This window comes from Pituophis catenifer, unplaced genomic scaffold (assembly GCF_029215685.1).
Source record: "Pituophis catenifer annectens isolate HBS135680 unplaced genomic scaffold, rPitCat1.0.hap2 SCAF_8, whole genome shotgun sequence".
NCBI lineage: Eukaryota > Metazoa > Chordata > Lepidosauria > Squamata > Colubridae > Pituophis > Pituophis catenifer.
Window position 1 is genome coordinate 44,132,755 of NW_027256888.1, and position 17,102 is coordinate 44,149,856.

General features: G+C 37.6%; 1 protein-coding gene across 2 annotated transcripts in view; it reads right to left on the reverse strand.

Annotated features, from left to right (window-relative positions):
• The window catches only part of PDE5A (phosphodiesterase 5A), a 71,283-nt gene extending 54,664 nt beyond the window's left edge, over positions 1-16,619 (reverse strand). The window contains exons 1-3 of one of the 2 annotated variants that reach the window (XM_070948125.1): positions 16,519-16,619; positions 4,266-4,842; positions 581-670 (exon numbers count right to left, since the gene is read on the reverse strand). In XM_070948125.1, the coding sequence (XP_070804226.1) occupies positions 581-670; positions 4,266-4,842; positions 16,519-16,619 (768 nt within the window). Of the gene's footprint in view, positions 1-580; positions 671-4,265; positions 4,843-14,821; positions 14,886-16,518 lie in introns of those variants that run through there. The other variant, XM_070948126.1, reaches the window with a different exon arrangement.
• Positions 16,620-17,102: the final 483 nt, after the last annotated feature.

Here is a 17,102-nt window from a genome sequence, read left to right on the forward strand (position 1 = left end):
GCTGGTCAAGTAGGTGACAAGACTGTCTCTGTGCTTACAACACAAACCTAGCTTTTTCAAGGGCTGATTCCATGTGAGCTGGAAACCTGGTAAAGATTCTAGTTCACACGGAAGCATTTGTGTGTGATACCCTCCCACCCCACTGAAGACAATGATGCTATATGTTTATGTCACCAGTTTCACTAGGGAATATTCTAATGAAGATTCTAAAATAGCCCTTTTTCATTGTATCACGTTTATAGTCTACTGATTTCTCAATAACTTATATAAAACTACACTGGAATGCCAAATCTGTTGAACTAAAGGCAAGATGAATTAAACAAACTTGGATATTTACAGAAGGAAAATACAGACCCACTGACATTGCCAAAAATGGCTAATGCTATTTGGAAAATGACAACACTGAAAGGAGAAACTGGCTGTATACCAATTCTTCATACTTTATGGAGCAGATCAAAAGTTACTCTGTGGAATATATGCAAATAAACTTTTTTAACAAGGCAAACAAAAGAGCAAGCGGTTTAAAGAATCAAAAGCTAGAAATGTTAGAATGGAATAAAAGGAAGATGCTCAAATTTACCTCTTCTCTATGGTTCTTTATTGGCATACAAAGAATGCTTTGTGTTTTATAGCCTGTGATTTGGTCCACTTCAGCATTGAATCGGGGATCCTGGCAAAGAAAGAAAATATGTAACTGTGCATACACTTTTTCAAAAATTGTTCCTATTTACTTACTGTATTTCATAAAACCGTGGGAAAGCTAACTAACAATTCTTTCTGAAATTATATTTCCATTCTGAGACAGACTATAAGAAGATTCAACATATTTAGGAATTTCTGTCTTAAAAAAAATTTTTTTTCTTCTAAAGGTCTGTACAAAGTCTACTTTGGCAGGTCTTTGATGCTCTCTGAGCTTGTTTGTTTTCTTATATTCAATTTGTTACCCAAACTAGGTAATCATCATCAGTGCTAGTCAGCAAGAAAACAACCAAGCTCAGAGGCCACCAAAGACCCCTCATTTCAACCCTGAGCTGACTGATTATTGTCTGAAGTTTCCAAAGGAAATAAATTTTCTGCTTATCAAGAATCTCTCCTCTGTATTCTTGATAAATAGAAATTAAACTGCAGATAATCTTTCAAACTGAGGTTAGGTTTCCAAACTGAGATCCAGGGACCATAATTCCATCAGTGGCTCACACAATCTATTCAATGCAATCAGTAAATCAGTAAAAAAGCTGCAGAGTAAGCAAGAATAACTGCACTTGACTTGAATAATAGACTGCTCATCCACTTTATTAATCTCCCATTCTCAGTTAAAGCTTATTTTTTTGACAGTGTGCTCTTAAATTCCCTACTTTTTTAGTTGGTCAGTAATAAGAGAAAAATAAAATAAAATATGAGCTGTAGATGTACTTAACGATCTTTCATTTTAAATTAAAGTAAAAAAATACTAAATATAAAAAAGATCCACTGACAGCCACAGAAATGTTCAAACAATCCACTGAGGAAAAACAGTTTTAAAAACTTGCATTAAATTGATTCTAGAGCTCATAATGTGACACTTGGGGAGAATCTGAACTGAGACAGTTCAAACACACTAGTACAAATGCTTTTTTTGGCCCTTCAAAATTTGGAAAATTGATAAGCTTCTTTAATTAATGTCAAACCTTTATTTTTCATTAACAAAACAAGTGCAAGATTTACCACACTTTACACCATAGATATTTTGTAGATCTAAACTCAACATTTATTCCAATTAATAGCTAATACAAAGGCTCCCAATTTATAGGCTAATGGACAAACTTTTTTTCTGTGGAAAAAGAACATATGCATTCTATTTAGTCCCTTTCATTCTCAATGCTTCCTAAACCAAAAGTCTTGAATGGGTATTTGGCTTAAAATATCTTATTACTTTTTTTGGAAGGCTTAATTTCATATTACAAAGAATTCTTCTGTCAGTGTTTTGTACTCTTCAAAGCCACCAAATAAAAGTATTCAGGCTTCATCAAAGCAAATATTTTGAACCAAATTTCCCAGAAAGTCACCCTCAGCAGTTATTTTATGTGGATTGTTTAATTTTACAAATAAATAAAAGCTGTTAAAAAGTTGTACAGAGAAAACAGTTGTGATCTGTTGGTCATGGGCTAACTATTTCAGTCATGTACCGTAGTACTACCGTATTCTATATTTTATTTGGAGAAAAACATAAAATTAACCTCTGTAGAGATTATGGTTTAATAGCAGATGTCATATTTGCATCTATATATTGTACGTCTCCCAGTTCTTTTTAGTGTAAGGCCTAATATGAAATATAAACCATGCAGAGGAGGAACAGATCATCTTGAGTAGAAGAAGAATTGTACTTCTTGCTTTGCCGGAGACCCATTACTTATAAAAAGACATAGTATTTAACTAGAACAACTAAGATTTAGTGATATGCAATCCTGTAAGATAATTAGAAGAGGAAGGGCCAGCACATAGGATGTGAGATAAATTTTGTTCAGCATAAACAGGGCTAGGGTGAATTTATGTTTACAGAGTTTAAGGACAGAAATTTGGGCCTCTAGTAAATCAGTTCACTTACAGTGCCTACTATCAAAAATATTAAATTCATGTTGGGGAGTATCAGAGAACAACTGGGGAGCATCATGGAACAATAGAGTGATTAGAATGTGTGAGCAGACACACATAAATACAGTTTATATAAAAGTACAGTTTGTAAATAAGTACAGTTCAGGTCACTGTCATTACGGAAGTATTCAAAACAATCTGAGTATCAAGAAAGTAGATCAAGAATTTTGTTCCAACAAACTCAATTGAAGGAGACTGAGGACGATGGAAAGTATAAGAAAGGGCAGCCAAAATGATTGGATGTAATCCATACGAATCTTAGCTAAAAGTAAAGTTAAAAGGGACAACAGGAAACATTATAGGGTGAGTACATACAATAGTAAAGGCTTTGAAAAATGCAGATCAGGAGATGTTTTTCTTCACCTCACACCATGTTAGAACTTGGAATCTCTCACTGAAACTAAATGTAGGGAGATTCAGAAGAGGCAAGATTAACACAAATTGGTTAAACTACCCATTTAGAAATTATATGATTACTTTATCAATGTCTATTAGTTTTAATTCCTGTATCTTCTGGATATATCATCTGCTGGGGAACAACATGACTTGAATAAACAAACAAACAAACAAATAAACAGTGTAAGAGAAGAACTACTTCCACTGCTTGTGGTTCCTTGAATGTATTTACTATTCTTATGTTCAATACATATTACATACATACATACAATATTATGTAAGGCTATACACCAAAAGAAAGGGAAGCACTGTTATTTGATTACCTTTCCTTAGAGGCCATCTGCATTTACTTCTCCTGAACGGTTAGCTAGCTAACAGCCATTCTTTTAATGTGAAGAAAAATAATATAAATAATTGGGGCCTAAGCTTGTGAGATTTCTCCCCCCCCCCCTTTCTTTTTCTTCTTTTCGTTCCATTATTCTTGGGTGCCCTTTGTTTTAGATTAGAAACCTGAGAGCTAAGTCTTTGGTCATTTTTTCACCTTGATTTATAGCACCTTCTAGTACAGTGTTTCTCAACCTTGGTAGCTTGAAGATGTGTGGACTTCAACTACCAGAATCCTCCAGCCAAAGCACTGGGAGTTGAAGTCCACCCATCTTCAAGCTTCCAAGGTTGAGAAACACTGTTCTAGTGTCACCCAGCCATTGTTACACTGATACAGGAACAATGAGGACAGGTTATATATCACTTCAACAGTGACTGTTTGATGAGAGCAGATGTTGTAAAACATTTAAGAAGAAATGATCCGTGTTACAACTGACATTTGTAATCCACTTTAGGAATAATTTGCAATAAAGAGTATTTTAAAATATTGAAATAAATGATATGATAACATTACAAACTTGCACAACTTAAAAGGGAGTTATTAGGTGCATGAAATATAAGCTTTCAGTGGCTTCTAGAAGAAAGGATGCTTCTGATGTTGGTGAAAATGAACACGTGATTACCGGTTGCTGGGGGAATGCAATTAAAGGAGTACTTTCGTTCCCCTCTCCTACTTGTGGTTTCCCATTGACAACTGTAAAAACATGATGCTGGACTAAGCAGCTTTTGGTCAATTCAGTATAGCTTTCCTTATATGTGTTGTGTGTTTTTCCTGCTCTAATCTGTTTAAAAAGCAGCCTCTCTAGATAAAAATATTCCCAAACATACACCACATGCAAGCATCCTTTATTTACCTCATAGGCATTCTTGATATTCAAAGGCTGGCCAAAGGCTGCCACATGGCCTACAATTCCCTTGTTCCATTCCAAGCGGATGCAGTTGTTTGAAGCTTCTTCTAAGGTGGAACCTTCTGCAACATCAAAGAGTCGGCTGATAAGAAACTTCTCATTGGAACTGTCTTCACAGACCAGAAATAGGGAATACCGATCGGCAGCTATGAGTTCATTGATGTGCAAGAAAATTTTATGACAAAGGGCTGTGACATCCAGGTGACTAGAAATATCCTTCACCAGCTCTAAGAGTCTTGAACATTGATCCCCTGCATTGGTTCCAAGTGTCCGAGATTGGAGAGGCATCTGTTCCTTCTTTTCAGTATCTGACAAGAAGCTCACTGTTCCAACAGAATCTTTGATAACAATGGGCCTAAGAGGTCTGTCAAATTCAGAAGCAGATATCTTCCTAGTTGGTGGTGTGGAATTAGTGCTTTCAGTCCGTGTGGAACAAGAACAAGCTTCACTATGATGTTTGGTCCCTTCTTTGCACACTGGAATAGTATGAACTCTCTCAGAAAACCATGCATTGACCATCTCTCTGCATAAGAGAAGAATACAGTAAATAAGAAGACAATCAGTAGAAGTAGTGTCAATACACTGAGAAAAAAAGCACATCTATACAGCCATATCTTTTTCCTCAGGAGATTCTCTATTTAAAACTAATTCAGAAACTGTCTTGAATGTTTAACATAAGCTAGCAATATCTCTGAAGCCCTCGGTGACAAAAATGACCTGGGTAAAAAAAGCAAAACATTGAAAGATTTTGGCATCCCATTAAATGTTGTAGATGACCATTGAAAACTTAAAATCTCAAGATATTTCACATTTTAAAAAATTATTTTAGCTGATAGAGCACAGGTGTCAAATGTTCGGCATCACATTGCCGTCACATGACACATCATGACTTTTTCCCCCCTTCGTGGAACTGAGGTGAGTGTGGCTTGCACGTGACGCATCCGGCCCGGGGGCTGCCAGTTTGACACCCCTGTTGGTGGACACCAAGTTATCAACATCTGATTTAGAAATGTATGCTTCATAAACAGGATGTCATTTCACATCAAATTGAATAAGTTTTTCATATTTAATTTCATATATACATATCCTTCTTATTCTTAATAAATTGAGAAATATAACAGATTTCAGACATAAAATAATAGCCAACATATAAAGCTGATCTATCTTTAATTACTCCTACTAGTCTAAAGATATTATGCAAAACCTTCCAAATGTTTTTATCTATTTTTGTTTTATTTATTTATTTGTACCCTGCTTTTATTATTTTTACAAATAGCTCAAGGTAATCAACATATCCAACACTCTTTTATTCTCCTATTTTCCCCACAACAACAACCTTGTGAGGAGGATTGGGCCAAGAGAGAGAATTCACCCAGCTGGCTTTCATGGTTAAAGAGAGACTACAACTCATGGTCTCCTGTTTTCTAAACCTGGTGCCTTAACCACTACATAAAACTATATGTTTATATTATAAAAGTGTTGCCAGTGTCAATTATTCACATTCTAGTTTTTACATATTTATTTATTTAGCATACATCTATTTATTTATCTATTTATTCAAGTTGCATGGAAAAATAGTGGAGATCGTACTTTCGGTGCAGTGGATTTCAGTATTCACTACTTCTTTTAGTTAGTCATATTTTCAGAATGGGTTGCAATGAAAGTGCCCAGCCTCGAACCCTTGTATGAACTAAATATGTCCAAGCTGAGCAGCTTCAATGAAAGCTGTGTGTAATCCCAAAGCAAAGTCCGAAAGCACTTTAGACAGCATTGGGCAAGATGGCAAAAAACAGCCTTCTCATGTAGCAAAGGCCCAAATTTGTTAAGATGAAACGGGCAGCTTCTTACTATGGCAAAGTGAGTTGGGTCACCACCATGGCTTGAATCACTTTGTCAAAGTGAACCTTTATCCAGATCTATAAGATTTCACTTGGACAAGACTGAAAACAAGGAGGAGAGGTGAAATATTGTTATTCTGGTTGACAGAAAGTTTGGCTGAAGAGTTTTTCTGTACATGTCTACGTACTGCTAAAAATCTGTTTATAAGAATGAATTCAGAGGAGTCACAGCACTGAATTATGCAAGGAAAAACTCTTAGTAATGGCTCTATGGAGAAGCATGATAGAAGCTTTGAGGGTGAATTCAGAAGGGAAAGATAATAATTTATATACAGATGTATATCTTTCTGCTGTAATATGTATACCAAGCATGCCATTATTAAAGCTATTTCTGGAATTCGTCACATTTTCAGAGTAAAGTACAACAGATTGCTGTTATGGGATTCAATTTGCTTCTCCTCAAAGTACAGGTCTTGGAATACAGTAATGCTACAAGGTCTGATTGTTCAGAGCTTTATTTTTATTTTTTTTTTACAGATGGTGGAGCAATGACTTTGCAGATTGTAGTTAGACATAAGCTTCCTTGGAAACAAAAAGTTTGTGGTTTGTTAGGGCAGAGAATAGTACTAACTGATATCCAGGCTTTCTGGAGCTGAGTTCTGGTTCATTTGTGCCAAATTTTAGGGGTGAATATGGGTAGGAATATGATGCTCACCAAAGATGGATTGTTTCCTTCCTATAAGACAATAAATCATCCTCTGCTTTAATAAAAAGCTATAACCAAACAGGATTCTTGCCTTCTGTAAATATGAAGGTACTCAACTGATATGACCATGCAGAGAGAAAGCTAGAAGACAATTCAAATATTAGGGAAGGAATCTATATAGCCCAGTAATTATGATATCAAAAACAGTATTCACCTATTACAACAAAAAGAATGTTGTATTTATCCAGTATTTATTCCCCCTAAAATTGGGGGGGGGGGAATCATATAGGGCTAGAGAGACCCATAATACCTTTCCCAATTTGTAACGGGTCAAACTAAACTAGATTAATATGGATTTTTGCCTTTTATCCTCACATAACAAAACTATTTAAAATTGAGCCAAGTATTTATCAACTTGATACTTTCAACTTTCTCTGCTTGGTATTATCCAGATATATATATGCCTTTCAGCTCCAATCCAGGAGCCCTCAAGAAGTCACATTCACGACAAACCATTTTATACCAAATTTATATTTCACTGATAAAGAAATAAAGGGAGACTTTATTTCTTTATCAGCGAAATATAAATTATATATATATATATATATAAATTCAGTTTGACTTAAACATAACCATATACATAACACTGTACAAATTATACAAACACAAAAGAAGAAAGAAAACCTGTCTTTTCACTAGGAAATGCAATACATGCCTAACCATAATATATCTTGCCAGGTTCAGTGGAGTTTATTCCATTATATCAATATGGAGAATTGTAGCTTTAACCAGATGTTTTCCAGTGGGGAAAGCTGACATATTCCCCTCCCTAGAGTTTTGACATTATATAAATGTCATCAGTCAACTCTAACTTTTAAATAAACTGATTTTAGGAATAAAAACAAAAGATTTTTTTCTCAGGGTGTTATTCCTTTCTCATGATAGCTCAATCCACCTTTCTAGCAATAAGGCTTATATTTATGCAGTACTTATTAACAATTAGTAATAAGGGACACCAAAATCGAACTGAACTTTGGGAGATCTGCTCAGTGCATTAATATTGAATGTTTCTTCTAACACAGAGACCCTATTCTTAATCTGACAATAAAACATTACAATAAAACTTTCAATAAAACATTGAAAGTTTAAAACTAATAACTACTGGATAGCAATGGTCGCATTGCTCAATTCACTACCACGTAAAGATCTTTGCATTCACCACTTCAAAAAGCCCTTGTAGTCCTTCTGGTTCTCTTACTGTTGGCTGAAATTTAGTTTTATTTTGTGTGGTTTTTGAAATCTGCTTCAGACTTGATGCTATCTTCTTATTTTATTATTTATGTTGCATGGTTTATAGCCCATTCTACTAAAAAGTTCACTGAAATAAAACTCTCTTGAAAAAACTTGTACAAATGACAAAGTAAAGAGCTTTACATTCCATAAGATGGAGATAAAGAGTTAAGCCTTATTGTTTTAATCATGTCCTGTTCACTTCATAGCAGAGACTGACTCTTGGATCTTCCTGAGATGTTCTCACCAGATAGGCAAACTCAATTCTGGCAAGGCAGTGCTTGGTATTACCAGATATTCATTTGTTTAGTCTTCATGGTTTTTGGTTACCAAAAACTATGAAATTGTTACCAATTTCATACCAATTGGTAACAATTGGTAACAATTGTTATCAATTGTTAAGAAACAGCACAATGACTTAATGAGAGAATTAACTGATTAATTAATTAATACAGAGGAATTATTGAGTGACAATCTGCACCTTTATAACTGTCTGGTTTGGTTCTGCAACTCACAGACTTCAGAGGATAATTAGAACTGCAGAAAAAACAATTACTACCAACCTGCCTTCCATTGTGGACCTGTAGGAGTCAAAAAGAGGGCTGTGAAAATATTTACAGACCCCTCACATCCTGGGCATAAACTGTTTCAACTCCTACCCTCAAAACGACGCTATAGAGCACTACACACCAGAACAACTACCGTGTTTCCCCGAAAATAAGACCCTGTTTTATATTTTTTTGAACCCTGAAATAAGCGCTTGGCCTTATTTTCGAGAGGGTCTTATTGTTTTGGGGCGCTTGGAGCCATCTTACCTGATTTCCAGCTCTGTCTCCCTAACCCTAACCAGAGGAAATGGCGGGGACCCGCTGCGCATGCATTTAAATATTTTCAGGGAGGGCTTATTTTGGGGGGGGGCTTATTTTAGCACATGTGCTTAAAAGCCTGATTGAGCTTATTATCCGGGAAGGTCTTATTTTCAGAGAAACAGGATAGACAGAAGAACAGTTTTTTCCCAAACGCCATCACTCTGCTAAACAAATCCCTCAACACTATCAAACTCTTTAATAAGTCTCCACTACTATTAATCTTCTCATCGTTCCTATCACCCATCTCCTCCCACTTATGACTGTATGACTGTAAGTTTGTTGCTTGTATCCTTACGATTTATATTGTTTCCTAATATGATTTGATTGCTTATTTATATCCTATGAGTATAATTACATGTTGTACCTTATGATTCTTGACGAATGTATCTTTTCTTTTATGTACACTGAGACCATATGCACCAAGACAAATTCTTTGTGTGTCCAATCCCACTTGGCCAATAAAGAATTCTATTCTATTCTATTCTATTGAATTGATCCATCAGCAGTTTTGCTGCCACCTTCTGAACCAGCTGTAACTTGGAAATCATTGTTAAAGGTGGATGCCTTACTAATACATAGAGCAACTTATAGTAAGCCAATCAAGTAGTGATCAAAGCATGAGTTACTCACACCAGAGCATCCTGGTTTAAGAAGGATTATCACTGGCCACAGCTTCCACCTGCTTTTTAAGCATTAGCCATAAGTCCAAGAGAATCTCTTAAAACCATGCACCAACTTCTTCAGGAGAACATGACCTGGCACAGAGAAAATATTGGAACTAATATTCCTAGGTATTTACTGATGTACAACTCAGTCCTGGAGAGATTTAATCTGAGATTGTTTTACCCTGTGCATTGAGTACAACAAAATAAAATAACTACACATATACAAGATTAGCTGTATTAGTGTCACAACCAGATATATTTGTAAATACTTAGCATTCCAATATTACAAGCTAAGAAACCACATATATAGTCTCTTCACCAAAAAAGAATTTGATTATGTTGTGTCTGTTTTCTTCCTATCTTCTGCAGATGAAACAGGAAGACGTCAAAAGCATGACATGGGAAAAGGCACCAGCTGAATTGCACTGTAATCTGTGTTTGACAATATACATGCCAGCATTCAAACAAGGAAGCAACTGAAGCTTTTATTTAATTTAAGACAACATTAAAAATTGACAGTTGCCCCAATGAACATTACATTAACCAGAGTCAAATTACAGTCAGTCCTATATTCGTTTTGTATAAAATTATTAATTCTTGCTTCTTGCCAGCTTTTATTTTTATTTTAGGCAAACATCATGATCTGTTCGTTAAAGCAAAAGCTTAAAAAGTGCCCTTCTGTTAAATTGTTATTCTTGGCCACCTAGCAAGTTAACTTATGTATCTTAAGATCTAATTATAAAGAATGCAAGGGTAGTTTAGCAATATTATGGATTTTTCATTGTAAGTATTGAGACAAACGTAGTAAAACCAAGGAAACGGAAAAGTCAAGACTGCAAACAAAATAAGCAGATTTATTTACTCTTCTATTTTTATTGCCTTCTGATCCCATGCTCAAAATATCAGAAAAGTAAAACAAAGCTTAAGAGTTACCAAACAGAAGTTATTCTGAGAGGGAATGATGGATCATGAGGCTGGAAAGCATTTTTTTTTTCTTATTTCAACACTGCTCATTAGGGGTGGGCAGCGCCCCTATGGCCTATGGGCTGAATACAAGGATTTGGCTTCCAGGATCCCTCTCTCCAAGGCTGGGAAAGATTGATCTAGGCCAGCATGAGCTAATCTCAAGAGACATACATTAATAGAATCAAGCTAACCATTAAGTATGTGCATTTATGAAACTAGCTTTCAGGCGCAGGTCAACCTTATTTTTCTGGAATTAAAAATTCAGTTCAGTGTGGCTTATTAAAACTTATGAAACATTTGGCCAAGGAAGAATCTGTTGTGAAACTTGTTAACAGGATCACATTTGCTTCTCTTATATCATCAATAGACTCTCTTAGCATAAATGCTGTTACTCAATCTAAACCCACTTTTAAATCTTCTCATGATTTTTGTTTAAAAAAATTAAACATATACTATCATACAGATTTATTTGGAATCCAAGGTTATAGCGGAGGAGGAAGAGTTATTATACTATATTTCTGCTGTAATTATGGGGGGTTTTTCTGGCTAGAGATCTTGTGACAGATTAATTAGAGCTCTGGGCATGGAAGAATAAAGAATACAGCCAAATTAAATCTTATTGCAAATCTGAAATAAAAATAGTCACTTTTTATCCAATAATTTTTAGCCTCTTGTTTCATTTAGAAACTGCGGTGGACAAACGTATTCAAAGATAAGATTCAAATATCTATCAGTTGTACCCTGGGCAGTCTTTTAGCCCAATCCACTTCACACATTTTTTTAAACAGCAGTCTCAACCTGACAGTTTTTAGAAACAAACTAAAAAGGGAACATGCACAATATCCAAACAGAAGTAATTCCACAGACAAAATTGCATGAATTTTACCACCTGTCACGTGTGAAAAATACATATGAATATGGAAACCACTATCAAATATTATTATCTGGAAGGCATATAAAACTGATAAGAGATCTTTTGCACATAGACACATTAGATTTTTTTGCATACTGGACAGATGATGAGCTGCATAGATGCTACATTTGACTGGAGCATTCCTCTTCCATCATGAAAACTATTCCCACTGGAATATGAAAATTATGTATATGTATATTAAACATCATACAACTTCACAAAGCAACACATAGCTTGTAATAAAATCTTTCATACTGCAAATGCGTCTTTCTAATATTAAACACCCTGCAACTCATCCCTTGAATGTTATCCCTTATAACATTTAAGTTATAAAAGACTTAAACTTTAAAAATAACCCTTTAAAAGAGCATCACTATCCCCAGGATAACTAGTTTCTTAACCAACTACTTGATACTCTCAGAATTCTGAACCATATTGCGTACCTATTCTGTATTTTAAAATACTTCGTACTAACATACTGTTAGGAAAATGGTAAAATTAGGATGTTGCATAATTACTTATTAATACTAGCTTTTAAATTGACATCTTCAGTACTAAAATGTTCTTAATCTTTAATTCTCCTGTACTAAGATAAGGAATTACTCACTTTCTTATTAAAAAGTGTTTTAATTCTGAATCAGATATTATTTTTTTTCAAAGTTTTAAAAAAGAAAAGTGGTATTTTAGACATATTTCCCTTTAAAGAGTCAGGATACAAACGTTTTTATCAAAGCACTTGAATACTTTTGAAAAAGTGGGGCATAATTCTTTCTAGGTTTTAAGTGCATTAACACTGAATATTGTCACCCATGAATTTATTTTGAGATCCTAAATCCCAATAATCATATGATCACACCATTTTATATTTACAGTACTGCACATACACAATCTCTTCAGAAAGTGTACCTCTGAGAAGTGCCATTACACAATATATTTATATAATCTGAACTTTAGTACAACTCTGATATCAATGCCAGCCAAACTCTCCCTTTATAAAAGCTAAAAGTTTTGATAGGAAGGTCTTAGGCAGGTCAATGATATTTTTTTCCATGTTTCAACAGGTATAAATTTTCAAAATGAGATTTGAAATTTTAATTTCCATCAAAGTTACTCTCCTCTTAAAAACAAATAAACAAACAAGAGATTGTTGAATGCACAAAGTACAGTGTCAGGCTAGTTTCAAATCACATATATGGTATTATATATACCATATCACATATATTGTATTATGTTTTGTGTAACCTCCATCCCATTATAAATCTTTCTTAAAAACATAAAATGATACATGGCCTTAAAAAAAACCATATATTTATGATTCTTATTTTAAAAAGAAATCAACCTAATTCCAAGTATACATAGGAGTATCTATTTGCTCAGACTGCTTTTAGCTTCTTATACTGCAAACTAATATAGAACATAATAAAATCACATGCATAAGATTGTGTTCCTCACACTTTTTACATGACAGTAAGGATTTCTATTCAGGGATCAATGCATATATGAAGTTATTTGTTTGAAACACTGATATTTCTCAAAACTGGTATAAATGGATCTTCTCGATCAATTTTTAAAAGAATTTAATAATTTAATTTAATTTAATATTTAAATTTATATACCACCCTTCTCCCGAAGGACTCAGGCGGTGAACAGCCATGAATGACACACACATACATATATATACAATTGTACATGTTAAAAAATACTAGCACAAATACAAAATCTGACACTTGATTCTGTTGTATAACAGTATAAGCAGTATACCAAAGTGGCATAATTACAACTAATAATAAAGATTTTTCAGTTCATGAATTGTTATCTTTTAGGCAATCCATAAATTAGATGAAATTATTACATTACCTTATTGCCACTAAGAACTGTAGCAAAGATGTGCCTATTTTTAGAAAGAAAGATATCTATAGTATTTAATATTCATTCCATACAGCTGTAATAGTCTAATTAAATATGACAAGCGTGTCCATGAAATTAAGTGATTAAAAAATATTCCTCACTCATTAATGAACTAACATTCCATCAATTAATATACCAATCAAAATCTGCTACCCTAGCTCTTATGCATACACTAATAATAGCCATTGCCACATAAACTACATAATATTTGTTGGAATATAGCGACACTGTGGACATCGGAAGTAATGTATAGAAAAGATATATACTTATTAATATAATAGGGTGCATTTCATATTTAACTGACATCAAACCAAAGAACATCCTTCTCCGTGTTTGTAGTTATAGCCTGCAAATGTTATAATTTATAATATGTACTATTGTGCATGAAATCTGGGCCCTGGAACATGCAGCAGTAACAAAAAAATTCATGTCTACATTCTAGCTTGTAACAAATCATTAATTTTTAGATGGCATGCTACTCAGTTTTGATTAATGTTTATATTTTTAAAAGTGTATATATGACATACTTACTCTAAAACACCAGCATTTTGCAATGCTGGTTTCAAGCATTTTCCTTCTTTTCCTCTTGCTCAGTTCAATTACCCATCCCTCCAATACCAAATCCTATGGGACAGTAACTTCGACTATATCTGTTACATTTGTCTTCAATATATATATATATATATATATTTAAATGCTCTGGGCTGGGAGAAACTGCAAATTATGTACAAGAGTGCAGGTTCTTAAATGAGGAAAGTGCTGTAGGATAAGTGTGGGATACCTGTGGTGGGTTTTATTCCATTCTGGGTTTTTGTTTCAGATCCCTCTTAGAGAGAGAAGAGGGTATCCCTCATACCTGCTTCAATTCTGTTTTCCTTATGAAAGGACAGTAGGCAAAGTAGGGGCAAAGGGAAGGGATTTCCTTTGCCGCAGATGGGCTTCGGGAAGGCAAGTGACCCGTGCAACCTGCCAGTCAATAATTAATGGAAACCTCTCGTCTTACCACACCATCTCAGATGGAGAGGCACATTGGCGTCAAAGTCATTCAAACCCCATCCATCTCCATTAAGTGGTCGGGAAAGCCAAGGGGGCTGGAGCAGATGGTGGCAGCCGCTGGAGAGGGGGAGCCTAGAGGCGATCAGAAGGTGGGCTTCGCTACGGGCCGGAAGACTTCCTTTTGCTTTGTTCGCGCTGACTTCTCCCCGCCAAAGCCACCCAAGAGCGTTGCTCACTTTGCGCCCGCCTTCACCCGTTTTCTTTCGAACGAAAACTATCCCGAACTGAAACCTGACTCCCTCTCTAAAAATAGCTGAAGTCGCGCCAGCCAAATCCTCAGCGCCGAAGTACCTGGTTTTGTCTCCAAAAGGCAGCATGTCCAACTAGAGGTAAAGAAATCCAGGCGAGCTCCTTGGATCTCCGCTTTGGATCTCTACGAAACTCTACCCGAGCCCTCTTCTCAGTTCTCCCCCCCCCCCCACAGCCCCACCCTCGGCTGATAACTTCTTGCCCTGGCCTACTTGGAGCCGCTGCGGTGCAGCGCTGCCTCCTGGCGGCCGAGGGCGGCCGCGCCTCTTTCGCAAACGGCTCCTTTCGGGATAACAACTCCCACCCCCTCCCCAACCCCACAAGAGCTGAGCTCCCAAAAGTACGCCAAGGAAGTGGAGATCGACACACACACGCACACCCGCCCTACTATCGCATCGCAGCTTCTCAGCCACAGCATCTTTCTTTATTGCTCCGGCTCCTAAATGATCACAAACGTCCTTTCAGGGTTTTTGCCACCAGCTGTGCGATGCTGGCCTTTGTCCTTCTCTCCCCCCCCCAAAAAAAATAGGTGGATCCGCTTCCATGGACCCAGCCTGCTATGATGCTTTCGAGGAAAGGGCAAAGGTCCGATCTAGCATTTGGCTTTCAACGGTCCACTGCCTCAGCACATGGAAGCTCTATTCGTGACTAGTAGGTTTGATGCGTTGTTGACTCTCCCTGGCTTTGCCTTCTTTCTGGGCAAGGTAGATAGGTGCCCCCAATACTGAAAAGCTTTAGCGGCTCCCCTTTGCTGTAGGACAGTTACCATCTTCAAGGTCGTTTGTTCTATCCATCAAAATGCTAGTGAGCCGGTGGCCAAGCAGAAAACATCCTATACTAACAAAAAAGGTTTTTTTTCCCTTTCCCGAACTCTTTTTTTCTTCCTCCTTTTCTTTCTGGTTCTGATTTTTTTTTGCCATTTACCCATTAGGAAGATAATCCTGCATTGACTATTGCATGAAACTGGGATAGCCTAAAATAAAATCTGGTTTCTATGTTACACTAGGTGGTAACTAAGAACGAATTGGCTAAATGGAAACTCGACTCGTTGAACGGTTATAAAATCCCACCTGCTTGCTCGGGATCGTCAGCCTGATGAATTTAGAAAATAAGAGTTACAGAGGACTCGGAGACGGGTTTTCAGCTCATCTTCGGATGCACAACCCGCTTATCCCCAGCCAGCAGGCCTCGGGTACCAGCTGCCGTCCAACACATCTGGAGAACCTCGTGAGCAAAGGAACCTTTCCAGATTCTGAGGGCACTTTCTATGAAGAGAGTCCCAGTTATTCTGAGGCGCTCGAGCGTTGACACATCAACTCTGAGCTTCTAAGTTTTTCGCGCGCGGTATAGCCTGCACTTTTCTTTTCTTTTTTCTTTTCTTTTCTTTTACGCTGCCGCGCAGTCCCTAACAAGGCGCTTGAAGGGGAAAGGTCGTGCGCCTTTCTCCCAGTCAAAGATCTCAAACGGAGCCGGGCACAGAGTAAAAAAGCGGCCAGCCTTGGATCACACGCAACCCCAGAGAACTATTTGTACGCGGAACTCCGCGCCTCGACAACAGAGCGCCTATTTGTTTGCTCCTTTCAAGCTTTGTGGAAAATCCTCACTGCTGCTGCCGCTTCTCCTTTTCCAAGTAAGGGAGGGGAAAATAAATTGTTCTCCACCCACCCCCTCCATCTCCCAACCCCCCTCCCTTTCCTCCCCAGCACCGCCCAGAAGCTGCTTGCGTGCCTTGAGTTTACCTGGTGGCTTTTCGAACGAAGTAAGAGCGGGTAAAGTCTCCGTGATCGTCCAGCCACGCTTCCACCGCGTCCTCCTGCTGGCGGCGGCAGCTGCCTTCCATGATCGTCGGGTCTCTTGCCTGCTCACTTTTGCCCCACGAGGCAGCCGCAAGGCCCGTCTGGCCACCTCCGCTGCCGGGGCGCCTCCTCCTCGCCGCCGTATTTGCTGTCACGCCCCACGCCCGTCCCCTCCCCACCCCGCCCCGGGGATCTCTCCCCTGGTCTGTCACACACACACATACACCCCACACCCCCAAAGCTCGCTTGTGTCCGGCTGCCCAGGTGCCCGGTCGCGGCAGCCGGCGAAAAGCCAACGCCACACCTCCTCCCCGGCGAGCTGGGATCCAGCCAGCCCTTAATGTGTAATCCGGCCGGCTCCACCCCTCACTCGGTGCCCGCTGTAGCTCTAGCCAGGAGGGACTCGGGCAGCCGCTCCCTCCAGGAGTCTCCGCGGTGCTGCCGGCAAGCAGGCGAGCCTCTGCCGCCCCTTCCCTTCCCTTGCCTTTCTCCCCTGCCCGGGCCCTTTTACTAACTAGACTCAAGGG